This window comes from Carya illinoinensis, chromosome 9 (genome assembly GCF_018687715.1).
Source record: "Carya illinoinensis cultivar Pawnee chromosome 9, C.illinoinensisPawnee_v1, whole genome shotgun sequence".
In the NCBI taxonomy this organism is placed as follows: Eukaryota; Viridiplantae; Streptophyta; class Magnoliopsida; order Fagales; family Juglandaceae; genus Carya; species Carya illinoinensis.
In genome coordinates this window covers 38,787,501-38,801,271 of record NC_056760.1, presented here as the reverse complement: position 1 = coordinate 38,801,271, position 13,771 = coordinate 38,787,501, and the positions used below count along the sequence as shown (strand labels likewise).

The 13,771-nt window shown below is 33.5% G+C and overlaps 1 protein-coding gene across 1 annotated transcript; it reads right to left on the bottom strand.

Moving 5' to 3' along the window:
• Nucleotides 1–719: 719 nt before the first annotated feature.
• Nucleotides 720–1,236, bottom strand: LOC122276675 (cyclin-dependent protein kinase inhibitor SMR4). The gene has a single exon (XM_043086553.1). It carries the CDS (start codon nt 1,138–1,140, stop codon nt 946–948), a length of 195 nt encoding a protein of 64 aa, XP_042942487.1. The 5' UTR covers nt 1,141–1,236; the 3' UTR covers nt 720–945.
• Nucleotides 1,237–13,771: the final 12,535 nt, after the last annotated feature.

The window sequence follows — 13,771 nt, the reverse complement described above, 5'->3', positions numbered from 1 at the left end:
TATAAAACTTTCGAAAGGAGAGAGAAAGAGATAGAGCTCAGAGAGGTTATGAAACTTATGAATTTTTTAAAGGATTCAACGATATATATAGGAGTACAAAATGAGACTATACTTTTAATGACTAGCATTATGCATTTGACCGCTAGCTCACTATACTATCACTATGCACTATACATTTGACGGCTAGCTCAAGATGATCATACAATTTATTTTATAAAAATATTATTTTACAACATATGGCAGTTTATTAGAGTTTTATCGCATTTTTGTTTCTAAATCAAGCTACTTGTTTTTAAATTGATGGGGAAATCTTCTAAGTTCTTTCCACCTTCTATTATTTATTTGTGTTTTATCTCATTAATATTATTCTCTTTATTCTTTATTTATTTCCTTTCCTGACTATCATATTTCTGTACTTTCCAAAATCCTACGTACCATATTCACTCAGTACAACCATGGTTGAAGGCGAAAACACAAAAAAGGGCATTACATGATAATATAACATTCATTTTCCAATGATTAAGATAAATTTTTTACATTTAAAAATAATTTGAATAGCATTCCGTCTTAAATTTTAGGAAACAATCCATTTCACAAAGTGAAAAACCCGTCACCCAATGCAGTTCCTCTGATTCTTCAGCTCTGCCTGCAACTGGAAATGAATGCTGCTTAAATCAATCCCCCAAAATAACAAGAAATCACAGAAGAACAACGAGGGCTCAAACTAAGGAATGAATCCATAATCTAAATAGAATTACTGGTTATACTTTTGCTGATAATTCATCTACGCAAGCAATTCGTTTTGCTCCGTACCAAAACTACTACAAATATACAAAGTAATCAAATGCTCTCTCTACCAAACAAAACAGCTCTATTTTCATCTTGAATCAACAAAAGCGAAAGCAAAACATGACGCTTTGCCCAGCACAGGCTTCCCTTCTTGCTCTAAGAGGCAACTATAGCAGCGAACAGGGAATCAAGATCGGGCGGTTGGAAATACCCGTTCTTCGGCGGGTCCTGCATCGTTCTGCTTGCCGATTTTTTCTTCGGCGGCGGCGGACAAACGGAGATTGCGGGAATCTGATATTGACTCTGCCTCGGCGTCATACACCCGTCCTCAGATCTCTCGTCCACCTCCATACTCAGTAGTCAAGAAATCGCGGTTACAACGTAGTTCTGCGAGCTCCAAAAGTTTGAAATCAGAAAATGGACTCACAAGCGAGCTATCGAGAATATATATATATACACATTACACACGAGATAAAAGCTTCGTGTGAAAACTTTTGAAATTCGAATTATTGTTCCCCGAAGGCGGTGAGAAATCTTCTCAGGGAAGCATCCGCGAAGCTGAGCCGGTCTTGATCGTGCGGTGGTAAACAATGACAGCTAAGCATGAGTTGGTGCACCGACGTGTTCCTATTACATGTGGCCCACGTTGAACCGTGTTTTCCTCGTTTTTTCAAACTGGGCGGCGCACGAAGATGGTGGCACGTTGTTGCGCGGGAAAACTAGAAGTATTTTGATCCATTCGAGAATTAGATGGTATTGAAGTGTACAAAAATGAGTTGGTTCCACGTAAATGTATTTTGAAACTATATAATAACACCATAGTCAGTGATTTAATGATTAACATCTTCTTGACACAATGTTTAGATGTAAATTGAGTTTTTTTTATACATAGTAATGAGTTGAATTGGTAGATTGAATTATGTAGAGTTCATCTAAAATAAATTTAAGAGTTTTTCTATATATAAGTAAAGTTGCGTACTAATCTGTGTACTAATACTGATTATTTCATACTTAAAAGTTAAATTAGTACGGTTTTCAATAAAATCTACTTTTTTACCAATCACAATAAATTAGTGCACATATTAGTACACAAATATGCTTGCAACTAGATTTTTTCTAAATTTAAATATGTTTAGATATTTATAGATAAGTTTAATACTATTTACGAAAAGTTAAAAAAAATTATAAATATCACGTATAAAAAGGTGCTAAGTTGAGAAGTTGGGAATTCTACGTATAAAGATAAATTAAAATTTAATAATTTAAGAATTTTGTATTTGGATATTATATACAAATTAAAATTAGATTAAATTAAGCAAAGTTCAGTTGTAATAACCAAACGAGTGCTTAATGTTTTATCAAAATATAAAAAATAAAATAATTTTTTTATTCGTACGGTGTTCATGATATTACTCAAAAAATTCATCATGCCAAAAATTTTAATATTTCTTTGTTATTTTTTTTTTAGACATCATGAGAAGAAAGCCAAGGATGCATGTTAGTACTGCAGCCTGCTGTATGCACCCAAGCATTACAAAGATGGTTCCCCCCCCCCCCCCCCCCAACTCGAAAGCAACAATGAGAAGCCCAAGCCCAAGCCCAACATAAGCGCAATGTTGTATCACCAGCACCCCTTTCATTAATTTCAACGTTTATTTCTTCAGTGTCGCCATATAAATACTAATTAATCAGAATTTACAAACGGAAAAACTAGTGTATCAGAAAATTAAGTGAGCAGTAATTAATTAGAATAACATGAATCATGCGAGAAAAATATCCTTAATTAAATTCAAGATCCATGAAGTACTCTAAAAAATTAGAAAAGAAAGGGGAAACGATACAACGAATTTAAATTACCAATTAGATGATCTTCTCACCTATAAGTTTATAACTCTCTTTTCAAAACGGGTTTCATCAATTCTTTACTTACTATTTATCCCATAATTATATCATGATAAAAATCGTTCCAGAAGACAAGATACAGGTAATGATGGTTCAAAAGATTGTTATAATAAGGAAGGAAAAATCTAAATATAGTCGATTTGAGGGACGACCACGCGTGCACGAATCAATCCACCTGGTCCGTTAAATGAAATGGTTTATTTTATTTTACTTCAGCTGACTGAATTTTGGGTGGGAAGGGGATTTAAATGAAATTGGAGCAAGGTACGTTGGATCTAATATAACAAAATGGATTTAAATGAAACGGTTCATTTTGGGGGGGTGGTGAGCTAAAACAGTTCGTTTCATTCGATTGGGCCTTCCTTCTCTTCTCTTCTCTTCTCTTCTCTGCATTCTATCTCTTCTCTTCTCTCTCTCTCTCTCTCTCTCTCTCTCTCTCTCTCTCCATTCTCTTCTCTTCACCTCATCTCCGCCTAAATCCATCCCGCCCCCATTTTTTGTTCTGAGCCCTAACCCTAAACCATCGTCCTCTTCACATCTTGATCTCCTCCTCCCTCACTCTGTTTTATTTCTATGTTAGTTTTATTTCTATGTTAGTGATGGGAGAGCTTACATAATTTGTTTGAGTGAAAAAATGTTCCAAAAGCTTTTGATATGGTATGCCAAAATAACTTTGACAATCAAATGTAATAATTTATAGGCTTCCTAAATAAATTTTATGAATCCATTGGTTAAGAAACTAAAAAGTCATGCGTTGAGAAAACTGAGAAGATGTGTTAGGAAATTTGAAAGACTCTTACATCATAATTACTAATACAATTAGATATATTATTAGCTTAGGTATGTAATTTTCATTTTATGATATGCATTTTTATATGTATATAATGTGAGTGGATAATGTAGCTAGACGGGTGCAACTCTTTCTTTGAGAGAATAACATGTTGTTTTTATGAGTTGTATATAGAATTAGATAATCTATTTTTGAATTGGACATCGAATGGAAGGGTCTTTTTTGGATAAATAAAATTAATTAGAAAATAATGGATTGTTGCAAATTTTTAGGCTACAATTTTTTCTTGTTTAAAAATTTAAATGATAAAATGTTTTAGGGTAATATACTGATGTGGCTGAACAAACATGTATCTCTTGTTAAAAAGATTATATACTGAGTTGCCTAATGTGTGCATTTGGTTGGCAAAGATTTTCGTTATTCTTTGGTTGATTTGTTGACATTGTTTATGGGCTATAGATTGGGAACATGTTTGTTGAAGAAAATGTGTGGTACTGTATGTTGACATTGTTTGGGTTTGAAAAAAATTGTGCTAAAAATTATCTTTTGGTGTAAATAGTAAAGACATGCAATGTGCACATGTGACAGGATGTAATTCTTGTGATATGATGTCATACTTCAAGAAACAACCCAATGTGCACCTTTGGGAAGCCCGCTTCACTTAGAACATTGAACACGCCAAGTAGTTCAGAACGATTATTCTTTGGGTGTTCAAAGTATAATACAGAGGTAGAAACAATCTTCATTATTGTGATGTGTATTTGAGTTTGTACAAAATTTTGATATTTTACATACATGTCGTTTGTTTGTCTATAATTAGAAATTACTACATTGTAACTATTTCAAATGGGCATATAGCAGTAAGGTAAGAGAAAAAGAACTTGTGAAGATGGAAATTGAGTTGTTAAGGAAGTGGGAAGAGTTTCAAAAACGAAAGGAAAAGATTGTAAAGAGGGAGTTGAGAGTCTACAATGACTAAATGGGAACTTTGTAAACATCAAACATCTGGCTTGAACGCACACCTCTTTGTATCTATTGGGTGATTTCTATATTAATTTCATTATACTTGATATGGTCACAGTCAATACCGACTAAACGGGAACTTTGTAATCTCAACCGACCAACATATTGCTCACTTTGTTCTAATGGACGTAATCTTTGTGTTTAGCATATTAACATGTGAGATATGTTTAGCATATTAATATGTAATGGACATAGTTTTGTGTTGGAATCTGTTTGTTTTAGTGCTCCAAAAATCCAAGATTCAAGTTTGTTGTGCTTAACGCAACCTCCCAAAAATATTTTATTTTTAAGTTGCATCTATAATTAGTTGTGCTTTTTGATTGGATATATACTTGTATGGTTATTTATCTTCATTGCGTATTTTAATTTGCTGAATGGTTTTATTGTTCCCATGGACTTAACTTGATCATTTATTTGCTTTCCATTATTAGTTTCTTGATAATGGTCCATGGGGTTACAACTTCATGGGGGGTGAAACATGCAACCAGTATGAAGTATGGGGTCAAATACATAAAATTAAATTGGAACCAGAACATGTGAAAAACAGGTAATATATTTCATGTGGTGGTTCTGTAAGGGTATCTTCCAGCTAGCTTGATCTCTCCTTCTGGGTTACCGCAAATATTTCATGAACCTAGTATGATGCATGCATGCTTGCCGACGTAAATAAAATGTAAAAGTCAAGCTGGCAAATAATGCTCAAAATCTCATGCTTTATAAGCTCGATCGGCTAGGATGCTTGGGCATGCAGCAAAGCCTCTTAATTTTGTCCACACAAGACATGTAGATGTCCCTGCAGCTAATTCCCTCGATCCTCCCAAGCAAAAAAGGTTTTTACACAACGAGCACTAACAATTGACTTATAGCCAAGGTTGTAAACAAATTCTATACATATATATATATATATATATATATCGCATAAATTCTATAAAAGGAAAAGAAATTAAGAGAAATTGAAATACAAATTCTATATATATCGCATAAAACGAGAGGTTCTCTACTTCTACTCATCAACCAGATTTTTCTCAACTACATTGACTTATAGCCACGGTTGTGTCCCAAGCAAGTTATCCGATTGGGTTCTATCCACCCCAAGTTACATCTATGAACATAATATAATATATTAGTTAAAAATGAACTCACATATAATAAAATCAATCACTTTAGAGAGAATGACGAAGTTAAACAAGATTAATTAAACTTTCCTGAGTCTCAATCACTGTAAAGCCAAACTAGGTTCCACTAAAGTCCAACACTTCGGTAGTGTTTTGAGGCGGCTAACAATAGATAAAGAAAAAAAATTAGATCAAAGTAACCCGTAAAGAAAAATGTTAGAATCATATAATTTCTCCTAGCATTAATAAAACAATATAATTGAAAGGTAGTAAGAGGTATGTAACTTGAACGAGAACACTTTCTTGTGTCCTAACAATTGTTTGCCCAAATCAATTCCTATATGTGTCGACAACATTGCCATCTCTTCCATGTAGCTACAAATCAATAAAAAACAAGATTACGTCTAACAAACTATTGTACCAGATAAAGCTCAAATATTCAAAACGGAGCACTGAGTTTACCTATTTACTTTTTCCTTTTTAAGTAGCCTTCTTTGTCATGGGTTTCACTCTCTCAATTATTGATTTTATTTTCTGCGAGATGGTGGTCTACCTTTGCCTCTCACTATAAGGGGACTCAGTACTTTCTTCAAACTCCCAGCTATAGTTGAATTGAAGATTGTGACTACAACGTTGGAACAATTTTGATGGGTGGGGTGGCTTCTTGGTGCAGTAGATGTCAGTCATTGCATATAACTTATCTATCATATCCGCAACATGCTCATCACATGACGCTGCAATTATGGTGACATCGTAGCGTATCTTGATGATACGTCAATATCTACTTACTTTTAGCCTCACATAAACTACGCCATAACTACTTCTTATGAGATCGTATGTCTTTCTTATGTCTTTTCTCCATTGATCTAATATGTACTTTTCTGTCACCGAATGGACTTTCTTAACTCTTATAATGGCTAATACATGTCTACACATGATTTCTCTCATCTCAAACAAGGCACATGAACACTTCACCTCGCATTTAGCCTCATTAAAATACATCGAATGGGTTACCTCCTTGATAAAATCATCAACAAAGACTTCATCTTCTATATGGTATGTTGCAATTACACCATCCTTGCAGTGTAGAGTTGGAAGACAACCAAGCATCCCTATTACTTCTTTATGAACTTTTCTAAATTTATAGTTAGTGTATATGTCCTGAAATATCTTTTCAAGTGGAGAGACAGAGACTAGAAGAGAGTTCGATTCAGTCCCGAGAGGTTTTGTGGACTGGATCGGACCTATTTAGTCCAGAGTTTTCCCAGCTTGGACTAGACCGAACAACCTAAGAACGGGGCCGGTCCAGTCTGGTAGATCCACCCTGTTCTAAATGGGCCAAAATTTTTATATCCTATATCTTTTGGCCCAACAGTGAAAACTCACTAACAATTTAAACTCACTAAATGTTTATCCAATTTTAAGGCAAAAATACCAAAAAAGAACTTGAAAGAAAAATAAAATTAATCATAAATATAATATTAATATATATTAGTATAAATATAATACTATTAGTCTATTAGTATATAGTAATAGTTATTAACTTATTTACTATAACTAATAAATTAATAAATAATAATACACTATTACACTAGTACTAATACTATACTATATTAACTAATAACTATACTAGTAGTATTACTAAAATACTATATTAAATAATAGTAATACTCTTATTAATAATAATCCATGTAGTTATAGTGATTGAATACTAACATATTAAGTTAACTATACTAATACTATTATAAATTTATACATATATTGTAATTTATACTGTAAATCTTATAATATGTTAATATATTAATATATGTTAGTACTATATATTATAGTTATACATTAAATAATATAATAATACATTGATACTAAATATATATAGTTATAGACTTATAGTGATTTAGTTATTATGATTAGTATAACTATATAATAGTATTAGTATTAGACTATTAGTATAGATATATATTAATAATATTAGTTATGGTAAATCAGTGATTAAGTATAACAATATTCTACATTACTATATTAGAGTCTAAAGTATTAGTATTAATATAAATATTAGTATTAGTTATAGCTATATAGCCTATATTAGAATTTAAACTATATAATAGACTAATAGTATTAGTACAACTGTATAAGTATATTGTATAGCTATATATTAGTATTAATTATAGTGACTAATATAACTATATAATAGTATTAATAGTAGACTATTAGTATAGCTATAAGCCTATATATTATTATTACTTATAGTGATTTAGTATAACTATATTAGTATAGGTATAACTATAGTCTATATCGAACTATCAGTATTTTTTTTATACCATATTAGACTATTAGTATTAGCATAAAATTATATTAGTATATAATTATAAATATTAACATTAGTTAATAATTATATAAAAAGTATATAATTAATTTATACAACTATTTATATAAATAATATATATAAATTATATATTTATATTTTCATTTGGTCCGGTCCGGGGTGAAAAACCCAAGGACGGGGACTAGACCGAATGAATTCGATCCTTCCAAAATTGGACTGGACCAGACCGGACTTCCAAAAATGGCTTATCTGGTTGGTTTTTTGGGTCCGGACTGGCCCAAGCAGGTTCAATCCTAATAGAGATGATGAGAATTGTGACATTGAATGAATGGAAGTCTGCCCCATTTTCATTCTTAATCCTCTTTCTCAACGCATTATCAAACTGATCAAAAAACTCTTTTAAGTTTGTCCTAGCATAAACATACTTGTCAAAGAAAGCATTCATGCTCTTGTTTCATTGGGTTGTACGCATTCCAGCCCAGAAAATTTCTTTAAGGATTATCAATGCCCAATACATACACTAGGCGTATAAACTCTACAACCATTCTCCTAGAAGTTGTACATTGTAATTAACACTTCCCAACATTTCTCAAACTCCTCTAATGTTTGAGAGTCATACTTACACTTTAACAATTGAATTTTCAATCAAATTTTGTATACACCATGTGAATCGAGCTTTTCAAGTACTTTTTTCAGTATGTACCATAAACAAAATCTGTGTTAGCTATTTGGAAAGATGAGCGCAATCGCATTTTTAAAAGCTCTATCTTGATCTATGATAATAGTCTTCGAAGCTTCACCATCCATACAATTCAACCAAGTTTGAAACAACCATATAAACATTTTTGTATCCTCACTAGAAATCAATCCTGTCCTTAATTGGATTGACTAGCCATGGTGGTTTGCACTAACAAATGGTGCAAATGACATCCCATACCTGTTTATCAAATATGTGGTGTCAAATGTGACGATATCACCAAAATATTTGTAGGCTGTCCTACTTCGTGAATTCGTGTCAAAAATATTCTTTAACCTCTTGTCATCATCCATATCTATTAGTGAAAAGAATCCATCATTCTTGTATATCCTAGCAAAATAATCATATAGGGCACTATCACCACCTTTCCCACAAGAATATTCAATCAACATTATGATGAGAACTGCAAGCAGCTTGAGCTTATCACTTTGAAAGAGTAGCAAAGTGAAAAGATGAAGATGAAGCCTTAGACGATTCGACCAAGCCAGTTTTTAAATACTCCAATACACATTGAAGAGGTAAAAGTTACAATAAGTGCTTAAATGAACCCTTCTCTTGTATAGTCTAAAAATGCACCAGTACGTCAAAAACCAACCACATTAGAGTATGTTTTGCACAAAATGAAGCTAACATTAGTTGAATGACCATCATTTTTGGCCTCTATTGCCATGTTTAATTCATGCCATTGGAAAGTTGCTAATAAAGACTGTGGTTGTCATTAGAAGTCCATATTAGTGCAAAAAAAAATCAAATTCCCACATCTTAGATCACCACACCTGAAGGCGGAGATATAAACAGAATAAATAACTTATTCTACAAGTGCAACCATAATATTCTTATAAAGACAATCATGAACTAATTGTAATTACAAGTCAAATTAGTCTACCAAAATGAGAAGAGGTATAACCACCATAAAGGACATAGCAAATGGTCACACAAAAAAAAAATAGGTACATCTTCCTAACAATTCAAGGAAAACAACGGCCAGGGTGAAGGGGGGTTCACACATTGTCTAGATGCAAAATATACACAGGACATAGAAAAGGAAATTAGAGATAAAGATTTAGAAACTACTAAATCAAATAACCTGTGGTACATGTAAGAGAGTCCACAAGAGGTCGATTGAGGATCACATACCTGCACACTAGAATATTGTCGTCCAGATTAGGATAGGAAAACCCCACGATTTCTACACAAATCGAGAATAATGGAGAGTGGAGGAGATTGATCAAAAGGCTTGTGTCAAAAATGTGCAATTTTTTAGCTTAGCTCTTGCTTGATATATCAAAAGAGGATAACAAAATGTCAAATGTAGTGGGGATTATAGTTATGGAAAATGGGAGAAGATGGAGATCAACCTCAAAGGAAGATGAGGAGGAGACCTATTTAGACTCGTCTGCAATGAAATCCTGTGGAGGAGTCTTCAATTCGTTGAGTCTGTGGAGGAGGGAACACTGTATTCGACACTTTATAGACATGCAATGGCATCAATATGTGTGGCTTCTGGCAAGGGGATTTTGGGGAGGAGAAGAAAGTGGAGATGTGTGTGTGGAATTAGGGATTCTGGAAAGTCGAAAAGTCATGTTATGAGTTTTTGTGCATATTGGCACCTGATTATGCCCAAAGAATAACGCAGTAGTTGTAGCACAGTTTTGGAGTATCAATTCCACAGGGAGACAAATTAAAAGAATAGCAAGATGAATAAAGAAATTAAAGAAAAATATTAAATAAGTAATGGAGAAAAAAGATTAATTTTAAACGTAAATTAAAGTGAAGCAAAGTGATTAATGGAAAAAGTACTCAAATTTGACGAACAGTAGAGCGTCGGGAATCTCTTGCACAAATCCTGTATTTTAATTATTTTTAATTCATTGGATAACTCAATTAGGAACTCAATTTATGAAATTATCAACCGGAAGGTATAGATTTATAAACCAAGATTAAATCAAATTTAACCATTTGAAAAATCATTTACCACTTTTAAAATACGTAAATTACTACCCCTATTGAGAAAATCCAATGACGACAATATACTCAGAGAGCGATATTGCAACAAAAAACTAAATCAATATAGATAAATAACTGATCCAAACATAATCAAAGAACTAATCAATTCAATAGAAAAAGCATGACTGAATCCATAAATAGAATAAATTCTATGATTATTCGGAAAAGAAAACATCAACGATGAATTGAGAATGATAAAACAAAAGAATTTTAGCAATTGAAAATTCAGTGCATGAATTAAAAATTGAAATTCCCAATGTACTCCTGTAAAACCACGAAATTGTCTACCAATTTCCTTGAACAAATTAGTTAGATCTCAATTATAAAGATTATGAAATGAATCAAATACTTTAAAATAAATAATCAAACTTGCAAGACACAACGATTGGTTACGAAGGGAAACCCTTTAAAGAACTCTTTAAAGGTAAAACCCTACGGGGCAGCCAAACCCAGGAAAGTCAATCTCATTATTTGAAGAACAATTACAAGTAATAATCAATTACAAAACCTTTGCAATTCGACTCTCTTACTTGCCTAGACAAACGACCCGTTTGTCTTCTACCACAGTAGCAGCCAGAACCTCTGGCGATCTTCAAATGTTGACCTCCCTTTTTGGAACTCCAAAGGCTGAAACCCAATCGATGTTGCTTCGCACTCAAAGCACGATCACACTCAAGAAGATATGAAAAATCCCATGAAAATTCTCAAGTGAATTTTCTCTCATAAACACACAGAATATCCTCTGTAAAATTCGTGGCTTGAAGTCCTTGAGGAGATACAAAACCGAGTCCCCTTTAAATAGAAGATCTGAAAACAGTTCTAGTTGTAGTAGGACTCTGCTGACGGTTAGCAACAGACGCGAAAACGCGTCCCGACGGACTGCTAACATTTCGGGATAACTTCTTCTGATATAGACTGAATTCTGTTCCGATTTCTTCTGGATAAGTGTACTGCTAACAGAACTCGATTTTGACTTCAGGAACTTATCTAAACAACTCCTAATATTTCTAGATAGACTCAACATTGTTTAGACATTTTTACATTCATCCAACAATAATAAATAATATGATAAGATAAGCCTTATCATTCACTCATCTAATCATGGCCAACTTTTTTGCCTTTACAAAAATAAATTAGAAACACCATCTAATGTGTAAGTTCATACCTAACCCTACTTGAGAATTTAGTTACCCATAAATATACTGGACTGACCGGTGCAAAACTGCAAGTGCACAGTATCGTAGTTTTATAGTAAAGTAATAAGAAGAGTATCGTCCTCAGGGATTGGTACCTTACTCTTGCCAAATACCAAAATTATGCTAATCTCAATTTTATCTAGAGGAATCGCTAAGGTTTTTGTAGTAGCAAATAAAATTAGATCAACTCAAGAGAAATAAGCAAAGAAAGTAAAACTGATGTTTGAAGATCAAATTCAATAGGGAAGAAAACTTCTAGGAAATCGATTTCACCATAATTCTTCACTATGCTTTTCTCATCCAGCTAATTTAACTTAAACCTCTTTTGTCTATTAGCAAATCTCTAATTCATCCAAAAGCCTCTTTCGATAGTCAATTGGAAGTGATTCTAGTTTATCAATTCACACAAGAGTATGCAAATTAAATAATCAAGAACGCAATAAGACCAATGATTTAATTACTACACAGGTTCATACAAGTCTTTCGAGCTCTATACTTACCTATGCTGAAATATCCAAGATCTACCCTATGATTCCCTCTTTCGATAGCAAATCACAAGATTAATAATCATCTAATCAATGGCCAGTTAATTAGAAGCATTAAACTCAGAATAAATCAGATAAACAAAGAGAGAATTTGCATTAAATTAGCATGGACAAACAAGCATAGTTCGGAATTAGGTTACATCGTTTTCCTAGAAAGAAGAAAATTTAGCTCATGCTAGAATTGGAATTCAACATAAACGAATTCACCATAATTGTTCTGAGAAGATGGGAAGAAGAAAATAAACACTGAAAAATCCTCCTTGCAGCCTCAACTGGTCGTCAAAAGCTCAAGGGAACGATTCAACGCCTTTCTCCCGTCCGTGCTCGTGTATGAATCCAACGTACGTGCAATAAATTGGAATTCCGTCTCCAAAACAGATGAATTGAATCCCTCTAACTGTGTTTTTCTCTCCCAAGAAGTGTTCTCCAGTCAAAACTCGCGGCTCTAGAGTGAAGAATGGCCTTTTATATGGTCCCACGGCGGAAAACCTAAAATCTGTCAAAATACGATGTTCGCTCGAGCGGGGTGTCGAGCGCGCGTCGAGCGTTCGACTCTGCCTGATTTCGCTCGAGCGTCCTATCGAGCGCACATCGAGCGTTCGACTCTGCCTGATTTCGCTCGAGCGGCCAATGTCTCCGCTCGAGCGATCTTCGTTTTTCAGCAACCCGCTCGAGCTCCCTGTCGAGCGGCAGTCGAGCGTTTGAATCTGCCTGAATTCGCTCGAGCGGCCAAAAGCCTCCGCTCGAGCGAACTTGTAAAATCTGCAATATGAAATTTTGCAAGCCATCAAATACCCCCAAACTTACAACTTTGTTTGTCCTCAAACAAAAAGAAAAACAAATGATAGTTTAGGCAATATCAACTCGACCCCAAAGAGAAGTATCATCATTCACCAAGCTTTTATGAATTTAGATTTCATCTCTAGTATCTTACTCTTTTAATATCAAAGATAGCAAGAAAATCAATCAAAAATTTTACAATTTGTCAAGCAAGAGTTAGGCGTTTACTTCAACCTAAAGCTAAGACCTTGAGTGTGTGTGTGATATAGTCAATTTAACCTCAAACCACCTGCAAACTCAGATAAAAGTAGAACAACCAAAATCAGAAGAATTCTCTTAAAACTTAACCCCATAAGTCCAATTTTCAGAAATCCTCTCCACTAATGTAGTCAACACCAAAATCAAAGATCAAAAGGTCTTTATTAAGGTTGTAATGATAGGCCACAGGGTGAGGGTTAAGAAAGAACTGGATATGGGAAATTAAATCAAATTGGGAAAATACTTAGTGAAAAGAACATTAAAAGAGAAACTCACATGATTCAAA

What these genes read in the sequence shown, in the direction of transcription:
- LOC122276675 (XM_043086553.1), bottom strand. Translation starts at nt 1,140, where the DNA reads ATGGAGGTGGACGAGAGATCTGAGGACGGGTGTATGACGCCGAGGCAG.